This window comes from Lampetra planeri, chromosome 13 (assembly GCF_965212315.1).
Source record: "Lampetra planeri chromosome 13, kcLamPlan1.2.h2, whole genome shotgun sequence".
Taxonomy (NCBI): domain Eukaryota; kingdom Metazoa; phylum Chordata; class Hyperoartia; order Petromyzontiformes; family Petromyzontidae; genus Lampetra; species Lampetra planeri.
This window is the reverse complement of record NC_136119.1, coordinates 3,346,445-3,361,900: the sequence shown is the minus strand read 5'-3', so window position 1 is coordinate 3,361,900 and position 15,456 is coordinate 3,346,445. Positions and strand designations below refer to the sequence as shown.

The window sequence follows — 15,456 nt, the reverse complement described above, 5'->3', positions numbered from 1 at the left end:
TTGATTGGTCCACACCCGAGACGGCTTTCTTTAGAGCCTAGTCCCCATTGGTGTTGGACCAGATGACACCAGAAGGCGTACAACTCAAACACAGTGCAATATCAGAGTATTGAGAGCTCGGGGTAAGCATTTACACTATGAGATCTCTTTTACCAGTGGCAAAATATAGTAGTAAGTTTTTACCCTTTTAAACTGGTACAAAACTGACACCTTTATTCAAGGCATCATGTTTGCAATAACCACAACACAAGTAGTCAAAAAAGCAAACAAAAAGAAGCAACTCTGATAATGATAATAATATGCACTATCCTTGAAGTTGATTGGTCCACACCCGAGACGGCTTTCTTTAGGTCTGTCGGAAAGACAGCGTTCTTCACCTGAGGACGGCTGCTTGCGTTGTGGCCGAAACGTCGTGAGAATTATTTTATTATGTTTTATTTTTATTATTTTATTATTTCCCTTCTACGTGACTTTACCAAAAGAACCAAGAAGATGAATCCCTGCAGTCACGAAAGCTTTAAATCTAAATGTAGCATTTGTGTCAGTAAACCTCTGCTTTTATGTCCAGACATGTTGTCACAAGCTGTTGTGTTGTCTTCTTGCAGGGATGTGGCTGTGGACACGGTGAAGACAGGAATGGGGGGTGCAACTGGGAACAAGGGTGGTGTAGCCATCCGCCTCCAGATGTACAGCAGCAGCCTTTGCTTCGTGTGCTCACATTTCGCCGCCGGACAGTCGCACACACGCGAGCGTAACGAAGACTATGCGGAGATCGCTCGCAAAATTTCCTTCCCAATGGTAGCGTCCCCCAATCTTGTCTTGCCACTCATTATGAAAGCTTAAAATGTGTTATTCATTCATCGTGTAACTGTTTGCCCTTGTTGTGATTTGATCAGTTACCATTCGGAAAGGTCATGAATCAATTAAAGAGAACGGTCTATTTTGTGTTGTGAATGTAGCGCCCCTCGTGGGTGCAGGGTTTGCATGATCCCTTTACATGCAGTGTATACAAATAAAAAAATTATTGATTCTCAAACCCACGATTCGATGGATATATTGAAAATGTTACAAAATATTGTATTGGATTATATTTCATGCTGTAATTTGTATCATGCCTATCATTCATATGGTCTCGGGGAAACGATTTTAGTTTTGGGGGTGTAATGAGGTGATACTGGTTTGTGTTGCAGGGTCGCGGCTTGTTTTCCCATGACTACGTCTTCTGGTGTGGAGATTTTAACTACCGGATCGACCTGTCTGGGGACGAGGTGAAGGAGCTCGTGCGACAGAAGAACTGGGAGACCTTGCAGCAGGCCGACCAGCTGGTGCAGCAGCGCAACTTGAGCGCGGTGAGCCGCGATATATCCTGTGAATTCAAATTCAGAATCGATTTTTTTCGTCTCATTTTTACCTGCTTGTTTGTACTGTTACTGGTAAATTATGTCTGCAGTTTTGTCTGTTCAAAAAGTGTGAAATTAGCATATAATTTACAAATAAGTTGTATTCATCACTAGGAGTCAATTACATGGATTATGGGTGATGTGCTATGAACATAATCATTAATTCTAATTGACAAATCAATACATGGTTAAATGTCTGCTTTGCACAGATGATTCACTTACATAAAAAAAAATTCAAAGGTGCAAACAGTTATGGAAATATTTATTTTAACAGATAACTTTTACTCGTTTATATATGCATACTTTACGACTTTGTATTTTTTAAATATATTTTTTGTCTAGGTATTCCGTGGGTTCCACGAAGGCCGAACAAACTTTCCACCCACTTACAAGTACGACATTTTTTCTGACGACTACGACACAAGCGAGAAGTGCCGCATCCCGGCCTGGACGGACCGTGTGCTGTGGTATCGCCACAAGTGGGCCTTCGAGAAGAGTGGTGCGCTAACGTCTTGTGTTGCTTGCATGTGCCACCTTTTTGCCTGTTTTATCTCGTTCACGGTGTGCACAGAATTATCGATTTTTTCCATGCTACCTTTTATAATACGTTTTGCACTTTTATTTGACCTTTTTAATCATTTTGGTTTGTTGGGGATAGCATATTCATTATCTTACAGTGGTTTGAATTGTCCCCTTTAATGTTCACGATTCTCATGCCAACTAAGTCCCAATGCAAACTCCCAGTTGTCTCTCCATCCTGTATGATTCTTCCAAAAGAATCCGCACGTAATATGCAGCATTGATCGAATCAAGAAGGTGTCCTGTTCTGAAAATCCCCTTTTTTTATACCGGAATTTGCCTCTGTCATGTTTGATGAAATCAGAGTTGCAATGAGTGCTATTGAACTCAAAACTGAATCCATTTCTCTTTTGCAATGTGAACACCCTTGGAGCAGCTGACGAGCTCGACTTATTAAATCTACCTGCCGGAGGGGAGCCTCGACTGCCTCACTTGTGGAACCCCGGAACACTCATCCACTACAGCCGCGCTGAGCTCAAGACATCCGATCACAGGTGCTGTGCAGATGTAGTGGTGGTGTTGACGCGTGCCGACAGTGAGAGATCACGGGACGGCGCGGGGTGCGTGGTTGTGCGCGCTGACACAAGGTGGGAAATAGGATCGTGGGCAGCGCGCAGTGATTGGTCAACTGGGGTGGGTGCTCTCAGCGACGTCCGCATGAGGGACTATAAAGGGGGACGCGCGGGAGCACTCGGGGAGTTGTTAACCAGTTGAAGATCGAAGACGGAGTTGAAGAGGTAGGGCCCTGAGACCCCTAGTCCCGCTGTCCTTGTAAGGGCCGGGACCCTGTGTGGCTCGGAGGCGAGACTGTGGGACCCGTGGTCTGACGTCCATGTGGGACGAGGCTGTGGGACCCAGAGTCGAGACGGACACCCCAGCCGGGTGGGTTCCGAGAAGGGCGTAAGAGCCCGTGTGGGTGTAGCCAGGGGAACCCCGTGGGTTAGGCTGCAGTTAGCCACCCGTGTAAGATAAGTTGGTGTTAATAAAGAGTGTGCTACCCGTAAGGTCGTCTCCCGACAAGTTACTACATTACAACTGGCGTCAGAAGTAAACCTGTCTTCAAAAGGATGGATACTAGGAAGACTACCCGTACCCACGAGCGAGATCGGGAAGGCGACGGCGTACCGGAGCCACAAGCCTCGGAAGGCGAGGACGAAGAGTTGCCGCCGATGCAGCACTTCGCGGCGATGGCCGACGCTCCGCTCGCCTCCGACACCGGCCTGCAGGATACACACTCCCGCCTGGCGGAGTTGCTGCTCGCCGCCGCTTCAATTTTGGCAGAAATTACCGTTTCAGCAGGCGGGAGGACGACTACGAGGTTGGAGGAGGGAGCGCGGCCGGAGGGATCCCGCCAGAACGCGCTCCGCGCCAAAAGTTTTGAAATTGGCGCCATTTTTGAGGGTCCACCATCGATTGGCGGGAAGCGTGGACACCACGTGGTCGGGGACCTCCACTCTACACAGCCCGCGTCATCGGCGCGCGCCAAAACTCTCCACCATGCGCCTGCCGACGGAGCCGACATTTTCGTCAACCACAGCGGTGCGCGGGAAAAGCATTCATCGGAGGATGACGACCAGGTCTTCCAACAAAGACTGCCCGCGCTGACGGCATTCAAGGCAGACGGGGGCGACTGGGGGGCCTTCCAACGAAGGTTCCTCGCACATCAAGAGATGTCGGGGTGGTCCGACACTACTGCCCTACGCGCGCTGCCGGCGACGCTCGACGACGACGCACTTGCGGCCTTCACATCCGCCCCAAGGTCGTCCCGCTCAACGCTCCAGGCCGCGCTACATCTCATGGCTAAGGTGTTCGGACCGCCCTCGACCTGTCGCCACCAGTTCTACGAACGGCGTAAGATGGTTGGAGAAACTACGCTCGCCTATCGCATGGCGCTGCTCGCCCTGGCGGACCCCGCTTTTCCCCGCATGGACAAGGAGGGGAAGGACGCCATGGTGACAGAGCAGCTGCTGGCGTTGGCTCACGACCTGGGAGTCCCCATCAATACGGCGGACGAAATGGACATCTGCTCTTTGGGGGTTGCTACAGGTATCCACGCACACGAGGTCCTCAAGCGCAAGCGGGCGGTCGTCTGTGCATCGGCGGGGATCGCGACACCTGCCGCGACGGTCGCCGAGCCTCAGACTGCTACGGCTCGGGAGGAGGCCTTCACCGTGTCGAGACCGGGGGAGTGGAGATCGGGAGGTCATTCGCCCATACGATCGTCCCGCAAGCTGGAGCAACCGAAACCTACGACATCCCTCGTCATGTGTTACAACTGCGGCCTTCGGGGTCACGTCGCGTCCGGGTGCCGGGCTCCGTGTCAGCGCGCCACGGGACCACGTCCGGACGACGACCAAGGCCCCAAGTCGTCCCAGCTAACCCCGGCAAGTCGCGGCACCCCACACGCTCGGTCCACATACACGGCACACTCGGGTCGCCGCTTCGCGGTGGGGGGACCGCGTATGGGTACCGGGGATTCGGTTCGGCGAGGGGGGTTCGTACACGGCCCGGGAGCAGTCAAATGGTCCGAGTTGGCCCACAGGATAGTGGCTGCGTCGGCCGGGTCGTCCGTAGTAATGGGTTTTATTGACGGGGTTGAGGTCCGGGTGCTGGTGGACACGGGTGCGTCGGCCACTATCATTTCGGACCTTATTTAAACATCCTCCCCGTCCAATGTCGACCCCTTCTTCCGGTGGACGTACCGTTTTACGCGGCGAACGGGGGTTCTTTGGGAATCATCGGACAGATTCGGGCGACTATTTGTATTGGCGATATCAAATTGGCGGGTCCTATTTTTGTGTCATCATCTCTGGCAGTTCCTTGTTTACTGGGTACGGACTTTCTGGCTAAAATGCCCATTAAAATTCTCGTCGATCAGGCCTGCATTGAGCTTCCATCGGGTCGGCGGGTTGCATTTTTAACGAGTCCTACCAAAATACGCACGGTTTGTGCTATGGTTCAGGCGCTGGCAACTCAGACTGTGCGGGTGCCCCCGGGATCGCAAATGTTGGTACCCCTTCGATTGCGAAAACCCCTCGGGGTGGATGCGGCGGAACAAGGTGTTCTGTTGGGGCCGTCAAACAGAGCTGTTGGGGGCCTCGACTTAGCGGTAGCTCAGACCATGGTGCGGGCGGACAGGGATCCGTTCGTTATGGTTCTGAATACGGGGTCGCGGCCAGCTGTAATTACACAGGGCACGGTGCTGGCTCACGCGGCGCCGCTACCCGTCGATGAACAGCTCGTTGCACATGCGGATTCTAGCCTCGATATGCATCCTCCATTGGAGGAGGGGACAGAATGGTTGGACTCGTTGTGTGCTGGGTCTAGTAACTTGTCTAGTGTGCAATTGGGAGCGTTGAGGGGCCTGCTACTCGAATTCGCTGACGTGTTTAGCAGACACAAGTACGATATTGGCTGCACGGACCTGTTGCGCCACCACATAGCGACGGGTGACGCGGCCCCTATTCGGCAGAATCCCTTCCGGCTCAGCCCAGCCGAGAAGGAGCATGTGCAGTCGGCTGTTAATGACATGTTGGCTGCCGACATCATTTCGCCCTCTTCCAGTCCGTGGGGTGCTCCCATCGTCCTTGTTAAAAAACAGGACGGGTCCTTGCGGTTTTGTGTGGATTTCCGCCGCCTAAATAAAATCTCGATGGCCGACGCGTATCCACTCCCCAGGATGGATGAGTCGCTGGATGCCTTGGCGGGAGCACAGTTTTTTTCGACGCTTGACCTGCTTTCGGGATTTTGGCAATTGCCCCTCGATGAGGAATCGAAACCAAAGACCGCTTTCCAGACACCAGGAGGCCTATTTGAATTCAATCGATTGCCCATGGGCTTACATTCCGCTCCCGCCACGTTCCAGAGGCTCATGGAATTGGTTTTGTCAGGACTCCAATGGGACACCTGTTTGATTTACCTCGATGATATCATCGTTTTCAGCCGGACTTTCGAGGAGCACCTCCAGCGATTGAGAGGGGTGTTCCTCAGGATGCGTTCCGCTAAATTAAAATTTAAACCGGCTAAATGTCACCTGCTTCGGGAATCGGTCAGGTACTTGGGGCATATCGTTGGCCGTTCAGGGATCTCTACAGACCCTGCTAAGACGCACTGCGTCAGCTCATGGCCAACGCCAACTTCAGTCACTGAAGTCCGCAGCTTCATAGGATTCGCCTCCTACTACCGCCGTTTTGTCGAACATTTTGCCACCATAGCCAGGCCCCTACACGCTTTGATGGCTAAAGGGGTAAGGTTTCACTGGGGGCCGGAAGAGGAGGCTGCGTTCTGCTCCCTTCGGGACGCCTTGGTGCGGGCTCCTCCCTTGTGTTACCCCGATTTCACGCAACCGTTCCTGCTTGACACGGATGCCAGTAACACGGGTATCGGGGGAGTGCTCTCACAGGTGGTCGGGGGGGTCGAACGGGTGGTCGCCTACGGTAGCAGAGTTTTGTCACCTGCGGAACAACACTACTGTGTGACACGTCGTGAATTGCTAGCGATCATTTTTTTTATACAGCAATTCAGGCCGTATCTCTATGGCCATCATTTTACTGTTCGTACGGACCACGCGGCTCTCCAATACGCAATGCGGGTGGCGCAACCTTCCGGCCAATTGTCCCGATGGCTGGAGGTCCTCCAAGACTACCAATTCACGACGATTTACCGTACGGGATTGCGGCACTCGAATGCGGATGCCTTGTCGCGGTTGTCGCCTCGCTCGGAATGCGCATGTCTTCTGGGATCGGCGCGGTGTAAACCCCCTGTCACCGTCCCCGCGGAAGTTTTGCTCGCCGCCACTGACGCTCCGGGGGTCGACGCGCCCGCCGCTCCCACGGGCGGGGACTCGTTACTCGCGTTGCCTCTTATCGAGTGGGGCCGTCTCCAAATGGCCGACAGTTCCCTACTCACGTTGCGTCGGAAGGCAGAGGCTCCCGGGGGGGGGGAGACGCGGGTCGGTTCCTGGGTGGTCAGACAGGGCCTCCTGATGAAGTGGGACAATATGTCCCGGCGTCATACGCTCGTTGTGCCATCTGCTATGCGGGGTAGGGTCGTTCTGGCTGCTCACGAACGACTCATGCATTTGGGATTTCACAAAACGCTCGCCCTACTCCAACGGGACTATTATTGGCCGGGTATGGGGAGCGACGTGGCAAACATCCTCAAGGGATGTGTGGGGTGCGCTCAAAGAAAACCTCCACAAATAGCGGCTAATCCACCGCTACAATCCATTCAGGTTTCGCGCACGAACAAACTGGTTGCGCTCGATATCTTGGGGCCCTTTCCCGCTACACATAGGGGTAACAAGTACCTGCTGGTTGGCGTAGAATACTTCACCCGATGGCCCATGGCGTGGCCACTCGCCAACCAGTCGGCTGCGGCAGTGGCGGACGCCTTTGTCCAGGGCTATGTTTTGGACAAAGGCGCCCCCGAACGCTTGCTGACGGACCAAGCAAATAATTTTTCGAGCGTTTTGTTGCGCGAGGTGTGCGACCTGTTGGGTACGAAGAAAGTGCGTACCTCCCCGTACCACCCGCAGACTGATGGAATGGTTGAACGTCTAAACAGGACGATTACTTCTATGCTGTGCCAACAGGTCTGCAACGATCAGGTTGATTGGGACTTACAGGTACCTGGGGTACTCGCGGCCTATCGAATGGCCCCCCATGCGGCGACGGGGTTTTCCCCATTTTTTCTCATGTATGGGCGGGAGGCCGATCCGATCATGGATATCCAACTGGGGATTTTCCAGCCACGTGCGAAATCTAAATTGGCCGACCACATCAAATTTAATATCGCCAAACTGGCTGAAGCGCGAGAGGCTGCGAGGTTGAATTCAAGGTCTCGCCAGATCGCTAACGAAAGATTGCATGCACGAAAGGTGTATACGCACGATTGGAAACCAGGCGATAAGGCCTGGCTGCACTGCCCACATGCACCGTTGGCTACGTCCCCTAAATTGTTGAGACCATGGAGGGGACCGGTGGAAATCGTGCGTATTGCACGACCCCAGAGTATCCAGATTAAATGGGAAAAACGCCGTTGGTACGTACACCCCTCCCGGCTGAAACCCTTCGCGGCACCGCATGACCTCCCTTTGTGCCGTAACGACCGAGCGTGTGATGTGGCTGTCGACTCGGGGAGGGATGTGTCGCAGTCTGATCCTCACGTGTCTCCACCTGACCCACTCCCAGGTGTCTCGGACCTGACGGCTGTTGACCGTCGTGAACCGGAACCCCGAGGCACGCGCGGATCTCTGATGCCTGCCCCGTGCCTTCCTGGACTGCCGGCACCACCGGACGGTCAACCGCGTCTGGTGCGGTACGACGGACCGGCCAGGCGGACTCGTGCTAAGACACGACACTTTTCATGAAAAAAAAAAAAAGAGGGGAGGGCCCTAGATTGCAGCTCGCCGCCGCGTTCCCCTTCTGCCCGGTATAATGTCCCGTTCAAGGGGCGCTCGGAAATGAAGGGACGCTGCACGAGTCATTTTTTTGCATACACATTTATTGTTGTCGCTCGCCGGGTTGTACATATTGTACATATTGTTCTTGTTGTTGCGGTGGCATGTTCTGATTCTTGCGGATGGCGGAGTTCTTGTTGTGTTGTGTTGTTGTGATTGTTGCTTGTGTTACGGGGCACACATGGGGGGGGGGGGGGGGGTAATAAATTTTTTTTATAGCAGCCGGGTCGGCTGCGAGCTATGTGGTAGGGGGTGATGTAGTGGTGGTGTTGACGCGTGCCGACAGTGAGAGATCACGGGACGGCGCGGGGTGCGTGGTTGTGCGCGCTGACACAAGGTGGGAAATAGGATCGTGGGCAGCGCGCAGTGATTGGTCAACTGGGGTGGGTGCTCTCAGCGACGTCCGCATGAGGGACTATAAAGGGGGACGCGCGGGAGCACTCGGGGAGTTGTTAACCAGTTGAAGATCGAAGACGGAGTTGAAGAGGTAGGGCCCTGAGACCCCTAGTCCCGCTGTCCTTGTAAGGGCCGGGACCCTGTGTGGCTGGGAGGCGAGACTGTGGGACCCGTGGTCTGACGTCCATGTGGGACGAGGCTGTGGGACCCAGAGTCGAGACGGACACCCCAGCCGGGTGGGTTCCGAGAAGCTACGGGGCGTAAGAGCCCGTGTGGGTGTAGCCAGGGGAACCCCGTGGGTTAGGCTGCAGTTAGCCACCCGTGTAATATAAGTTGGTGTTAATAAAGAGTGTGCTACCCGTAAGGTCGTCTCCTGACAAGTTACTACATTACACATGCATATCATGTAATCTAAAGGTTATTTTACTTTGTAATTCACAGTATTCTTAGGTTTTTTTGGTAAAGTCACGTAGGTAAAAAAAATTGTATTAATAAAAGTAAAATAAAAATAAAAATGAAAATCACGACGTTTCGGAGGCAACACAAGCTTCCGTCTTCAGGTGGAACCGTCACAGCACGATATTTGTATCAAGTAAATGAGAGATTCCAAGGGATTCTACCCCGTATATATACTGGTTGCCTCCGAAACATCGTGATTTTTATTTTATTTTTTATTTTACTTTTATTAATTTTAATTTTTTACCTACGTGACTTTACCGAAAAAACCTAAGAATAAGAATACTTGCAGTCACGAAAGCTTAAAATTTAGAATTAATTCACAGTAGTGGGCTTAGAGTAGGCTGAGTAGTTCAGAGGTAGGAGCGCTTAGCTGCCACCACTGAAATGTTGGATTCAAATCCAGGCTTCAGAAACCTGTGATGGATGCAAGTTGTTATATATTGCAAGTTTATGATCTCGGCCGAGTCAGCAATTAGTGCTAAACAACCATAATTACGTTTACATTTGGATAAATTCCAGCTCTGAATTTAAATGATCTGTTTGATGGGCATGCAACGAACATGACTGTCAGTGGCAGAGCAGGTGGGAAAGTGCTGTCCCTACTGTGGACCAGAGGTCACTTGAAGAGACCTCACTGATAGCCTTGTGATGTTTGCTTCCATGACCCATTCGCTATCGCGAAAGGTTGCACTGCTTTGGCTCAAATAGATACTGTATCTCATGATATGATGCCTATTGCACAATCAGGATACAATTGGAGAAAATGTTTACGTTAAAACACCATAGTGTGGGCTGTTTGCAGTTGAAGTGAATGAGTCGTTAATTTCCCCGACTTGGAGATTGACGAGTGATATGTTATTACCTTCCTAGGCCCGTGATCGCTCTGATTGACGTGGATTTACTGGAGGTGACCCCAGGCTCCATGCAGGGAGTGTTGAGGGCAGCAATCGCTGCCCATGGACCACCGGATGCAAGTGCAGTGCTGTCCCTCGACTCTGGCGAGGAGTTTGATGACGCTTGCATCGAGCAGCTTCTGAGGATCTTGGCGGGCTATGGGGATGTCACACTTGTCCGGTTTGTGCCACTCACCTTGCACAACTATTCTTGTACAATACCCCAGTTGTCTTCAGTACATGTTTGTGTCATTTGTGCACAATGCTGATCAATAACTGTGATCACCTGTATCTGCCCGTGCACGTGTGTGTGCGTGCGTGCATAGATTTGCAGGTAATGACATGGTGGTTACTTTCCGAGACAGTCGATCCGCTTTAGAAATTCTCTGCATCAATGGCATACAGGTGAGAGTTTTAACTCATTTTTTCATATATATTCCAACTTGGAGAGGTATTTTGTCTACTAAATATCGTGGCAGTTCTTGTCTCGAGACAATTCATAATTGGATTCGTATAGCGTTTTGAATCACGGCTGCCTCGTGGAAGTTGACTTTGGGCATGTCTTGCTATGTGGTGTGCATTACTGTGCGGGAACCAGGTTCTGCGGCACATCCTGCACGTGAGGCTGAAGAGCCCAGAGTGGAGCAGCATGCTGGAGGAGGAGCTGGTGCAGAGCGCCGGTGACATGCAGGCCACAGGCGCCATGCTCACGCACAACTCCAGCCTGCTGGAGGATGACGCCTCTTTGCCCCCGGCATACTATGCAATCGAGGGTGTGTGTGTGCGTGCATGTGCAAAGAACGTAATTGCAGCACTGGCTTTACGCATTTGTGGGAAGCTAAGTCAATGTTTCCAGCAGAAATAGCAGATATCCACGCTCTCAACTGGTTTTGCTCCATGCTTGTATTAACAATTGATCGGTACCCTTGGTTACCAAATAATACAAAATGGCCAAGGCAATTAAATATTTTATTTCTGAAACACTATTTTTTCCAGGGGTGTACTTAACTCTGCAACTGGGGTACCGATGCGAAATCCGTGCTACTCTGTGATGTCGAAACGCAGCGAGGACGATTGCGCTGAAACCCTGAACGCTCGTACGCACCATAGTGGTGCATCGTGTACAGCTCGTCGAGATGAGTCGATTGCTGCATCGCCGACCATCAACAGACTAAAAATGACTGCATCACGGACATCATGCAAGAGCCAGGGTACTATGGTACCCCGGAGTACCGCCATTAGGTTCAATTATCTGCAGAATATACCCCTCTTGAATACATTACATTATATATTGAGATGTGGGGGGAAACAAATACAACCCCTTGACAATCCAGCCTCCGCATGCCACGTCAGTCATGGGGGTTGTTTAACCAAACTTCAGCATGCTGGTCAGTGCAAGTTGCCGAATGTGGATAGGAGGGTAGTACGATGACCAGTTTGCATATCAGTTGCCACTTATTTTAGACATAACCGGAAATTGAACTCAGATCGACAGGTTCATTGCGCAGTGAATCCACTGGCCACCACTAAGCCACTTGTTACGTTTATGCTATTTATATATTCATATTCTCAATATTAATAAGATGTAACGTTTTTTACACACCCAAAAGTTGACCTTTACATTTTTATAAGAAGGAGCAAAATAGTATGGGGAACAATTGAACCATTGTACCTGTTTGGTTGTTGGGTGTGTGTAGTCAAGGTGAAAAACATGAAGGTTTGCTTTCATCATTCACGTGTGATGTTCAGATGAACAGGATGATATGGCAGACGCAGAGGAAGGTGGGATGCAGGATCAGCTGACATCAGGCATGGCTGTTGACCCAAGTGTCTCTCCCCGTCCATCTCCAAAGCCGTCCCCTTGCCCGTCGCCGACTCACGGTAAGTGTACACCACTTTGTGCTCTCTAATTGCCAAAATAATTTTCAAAAATGAACATCAACCTTTCAAATTTCCCCTCTGCTAGAGATGTAAGTATTATGAAATGGTTTTCAAAGACACCTACGGAAGCTTGTGTTTGGCTGTTACTTGTTATCCTATGATAAGAGAGACTAAATTTCGATTTAAAGCTTTCGTGACTGCAGGGATTCATCTTCTTGGTTCTTTTGGTAAAGTCACGTAGAATGGAAATAATAAAATAATAAAAATAAAACATGATAAAATAATTCTCACGACGTTTCGGCCACAACGCAAGCAGCCGTCCTCAGGTGGAGAGCAGGTCTGTCGAGTAGACAGAGTCTAACTTAAAGGCGTGCCGCATCTATGTTATTGTACCAGGTGAGGGCCGAGATTGGCAGAGCTTTGGGAAACAGACAAGTGAATCCCTGAGCAAGCCAGCTGGCCCTCCTGCCAAACCTCCACCTCCACAGAGACCTCCACCCCCCAGTGGTGAGACACACCACGCTACGCAAACGCGGTGATTCTCAATTCCAATCATATTCTCAATATTAATAAGATGTAATGTTTTTTACACACCCAAAAGTTGACCTTTACATTGTTATAAGAAGGAGCAAAATAGTACGGGGAACAATTGAGCCATTGTACCTGTTTTGTTGTTGGGTGTGTGTAGTCAAGAGCCAACCTGCTCCTGGCTCAACCATTCTGCAGCCCACATCTGCTCCTCGCTCCCAGGTGAGTTTAAAATGTTTTATTTTGTTCCCACTTGCCTGTCATGCTGTGTTCAAGAGGAATGTAAACAAACACCCCAATGGTATACAGGGTGTTTCAAAAAAATGGACCCGATTTGAAATTGCTATATCTCTGCAACCACGAAATCGCCCATGAATGCAACTCTTACCATTTGAAAGGGCGGGGCATAGAGTTTCAAATGATTACCGCTAGATGCCTCTCCCAGCGCACAAACAGCCCCTAGCCTCAGTCATTTGCAAGATGGTGACCCCCACAACACAAGGCGTTTTGCGTTCTGCAGTTCAGCAAGACTGAATCCGTAATTGCGGTGCAGCGTGTGTTTCAACGCCGTTTTAGCATTGATCCGCCAATGTCAAAGAGCATTCGTCGTTGGTACCGACAATTTGAGGAAACAGGCTGTTGATGTAAGCGGAAGAGCACAGGGTGACCATGCACCTCAGGAAAACGGGAGAAGAGAGGCGTTTGGGATGAATTCAACTATCGTCTCGATGTTGTCCGTACAGCTGGTGGAGGGCACATAGAGCATTTATAAAATAGTAAAACTTGATAACTTATTAAACCGTGTGTAACTTTTTGTGTAATTGTAACATGTTGCCATCGTGAAATATACTGCTTTGAAATTGGGTCCATCTTTTGAAAACACCCTGTATATTCAGTAAATAACATTGTATCATTTTTGTTTACAAGGACATGCCTCGTGTTCCAAGTCGCCCACCCCCCCCACTTCCAGCAACCCCTCCACAACACAGAAGTGCAGGTAAAGTTTGTGCATGCCAGTCTCTGCTCAAACACTCAAAATAGTTAGTTTCACATATCCGGAAAATTAATAAAATGGATATAAGCGAATATTGTACAAAATAATTGACTAATTACTCTTTGGTTCTTTCGGTAAAGTCACGTAGAAAGAAAATAAATTAAATCATAGAATACGACGTTTCCATTGCAACCCAAGCAACCGTCATCAGGTAGAACTAAATTTGAGAGAGAGACAAAACACAGACACGGAGACACACAGACAGACACACAAGCAGAGAGAAACAACACAGACACACACAGAGAGACATACAACATAGACACACAGAGACCCAGAGAGTTGTGTGGAAATCCGCCCCAAAGCGACCGAGGGAGAGAGAGAGCGCGAATGGACCTATGAGAGCCTGGTAGATTTTCTCTAAAAAACATCTCTAAAATGTACCAGTCTTGTTGAGTCTTTCAGTGACATGCTAATTTCTCTGCTCCAGCAGCTGCTCCAGCAGACCCACCTCTCTCTCTACCCCCCCCCCTCTCTCTATTTAAGGCCTCGACACAGATGCATTGGGTCTCTGTGTGTCTATGTTGTGTATCTCTGTCTGCATGTCACTGAAAGACTCAACAAGACTGGTACATTTTAGAGATGTTTTTCAGAGAAATTTACCAGGCTCTCATAGGTCCATTCACTCTCTCTCTCCCTCGGTCGCTTCGGGGCGGATTTCCACACAACTCTCTGGGTCTCTGTGTGTCTATGTTGTTTGTCTCTCTCTGTGTGTCTCTGTGTTGTCTCTCTCTGCTTGTGTGTCTGTCTGTGTGTCTCCGTGTCTGTGTTTTGTCTCTCAAATTTAGTTTTACCTGATGACGGTTGCTTGTGTTGCAATCGAAACGTCGTATTCTATTATTTAATTTATTTTCTTTTTACGTGACTTTACCGAAATAACCAGAGAGTATTTCCTGAAGTCACGAAAGCTTCAGATCAAGTTTAATTTACTCTTTTTGTTTATTTTTATAGCTGTTGCCTCTTCAAGCCCGGAGATCGCAAAATCGAGAGCTCCTGTCAACCTACCCGAGCCACTGCTGCCCTCTGCTGCTGCCCCCTCTCCACAAAACCTATCACAGCCTTCTCCCTCACTACCTGAACCCATGCTGCCCCAATTAGTACATTCTAACCAAATACAGCAGCTGCTCATACCCATGCTGCCAACTCAGACGAATGCCCCTTCCCCATTGCCTGAGGCCATGCTGCCTTCCCCAGCTGCTTCGCCTCCTATGCAGGAGCCCATGGTGCCCTCTCCTTCCACACAGGCTCAGTTCTTAGACACGCAGCCTCCATCCCCTTCCACACAGGGCCTCTTGCAGGCCACGGCTACCTCCTCCGCCCCTCAGGCTCCACCGAGAACCAGGTCTACGCAGTCCATTCCACATGCTGAAGCCCCTGTCCCTCTGAAGGTAAGCGCGTGTGAATTTGTGGAGCATAGCGATGTTAATGTTTGACATAAGGTGAACTGATGCTGTGTTGGTTTTTGAGAGCTTGCTTGATCACCTATGTAGACACTGAATATATTGATGCAGGTTGTGTTGTGTTTGTATTGAGTTCTCATTGTCCTGCAAAGTGGTTAACAACATCAGTCAGTTTAGTTAATATATAAAATATAATAAATAGTTTATCGTGAATTTCTCTGCACTCTCTCCTAACATATGTTTGCCTATACCTTTCTCTCACTCAACAAGCCTCCAGAGTAACACAGGTACCTTTCAGTGTTTCTATATGCAATTAAACTATTTAGATTTTTAAGACTGAGTTACACATCCCTGGTGCCAAAGCAGAGCGCATCAGTTTTGTCTCCCTTTTATGGCTAATTAAATCAGT

The 15,456-nt window shown here is 50.0% G+C and overlaps 1 protein-coding gene across 3 annotated transcripts in view; it reads left to right on the top strand.

Moving 5' to 3' along the window:
* The window catches only part of SYNJ1 (synaptojanin 1), a 33,871-nt gene that overhangs the window by 14,372 nt on the left and 4,043 nt on the right, over positions 1–15,456 (top strand). For all 3 annotated transcript variants that reach the window (XM_078599889.1, XM_078599887.1, XM_078599888.1), the window contains exons 17-28: positions 606–798; positions 1,191–1,349; positions 1,743–1,899; positions 2,356–2,473; positions 10,165–10,368; positions 10,514–10,592; positions 10,786–10,960; positions 11,937–12,068; positions 12,465–12,575; positions 12,757–12,818; positions 13,524–13,593; positions 14,599–15,035. In XM_078599889.1, the coding sequence (XP_078456015.1) occupies positions 606–798; positions 1,191–1,349; positions 1,743–1,899; positions 2,356–2,473; positions 10,165–10,368; positions 10,514–10,592; positions 10,786–10,960; positions 11,937–12,068; positions 12,465–12,575; positions 12,757–12,818; positions 13,524–13,593; positions 14,599–15,035 (1,897 nt within the window). The remainder of the gene's footprint in view (positions 1–605; positions 799–1,190; positions 1,350–1,742; positions 1,900–2,355; positions 2,474–10,164; positions 10,369–10,513; positions 10,593–10,785; positions 10,961–11,936; positions 12,069–12,464; positions 12,576–12,756; positions 12,819–13,523; positions 13,594–14,598; positions 15,036–15,456) is intronic.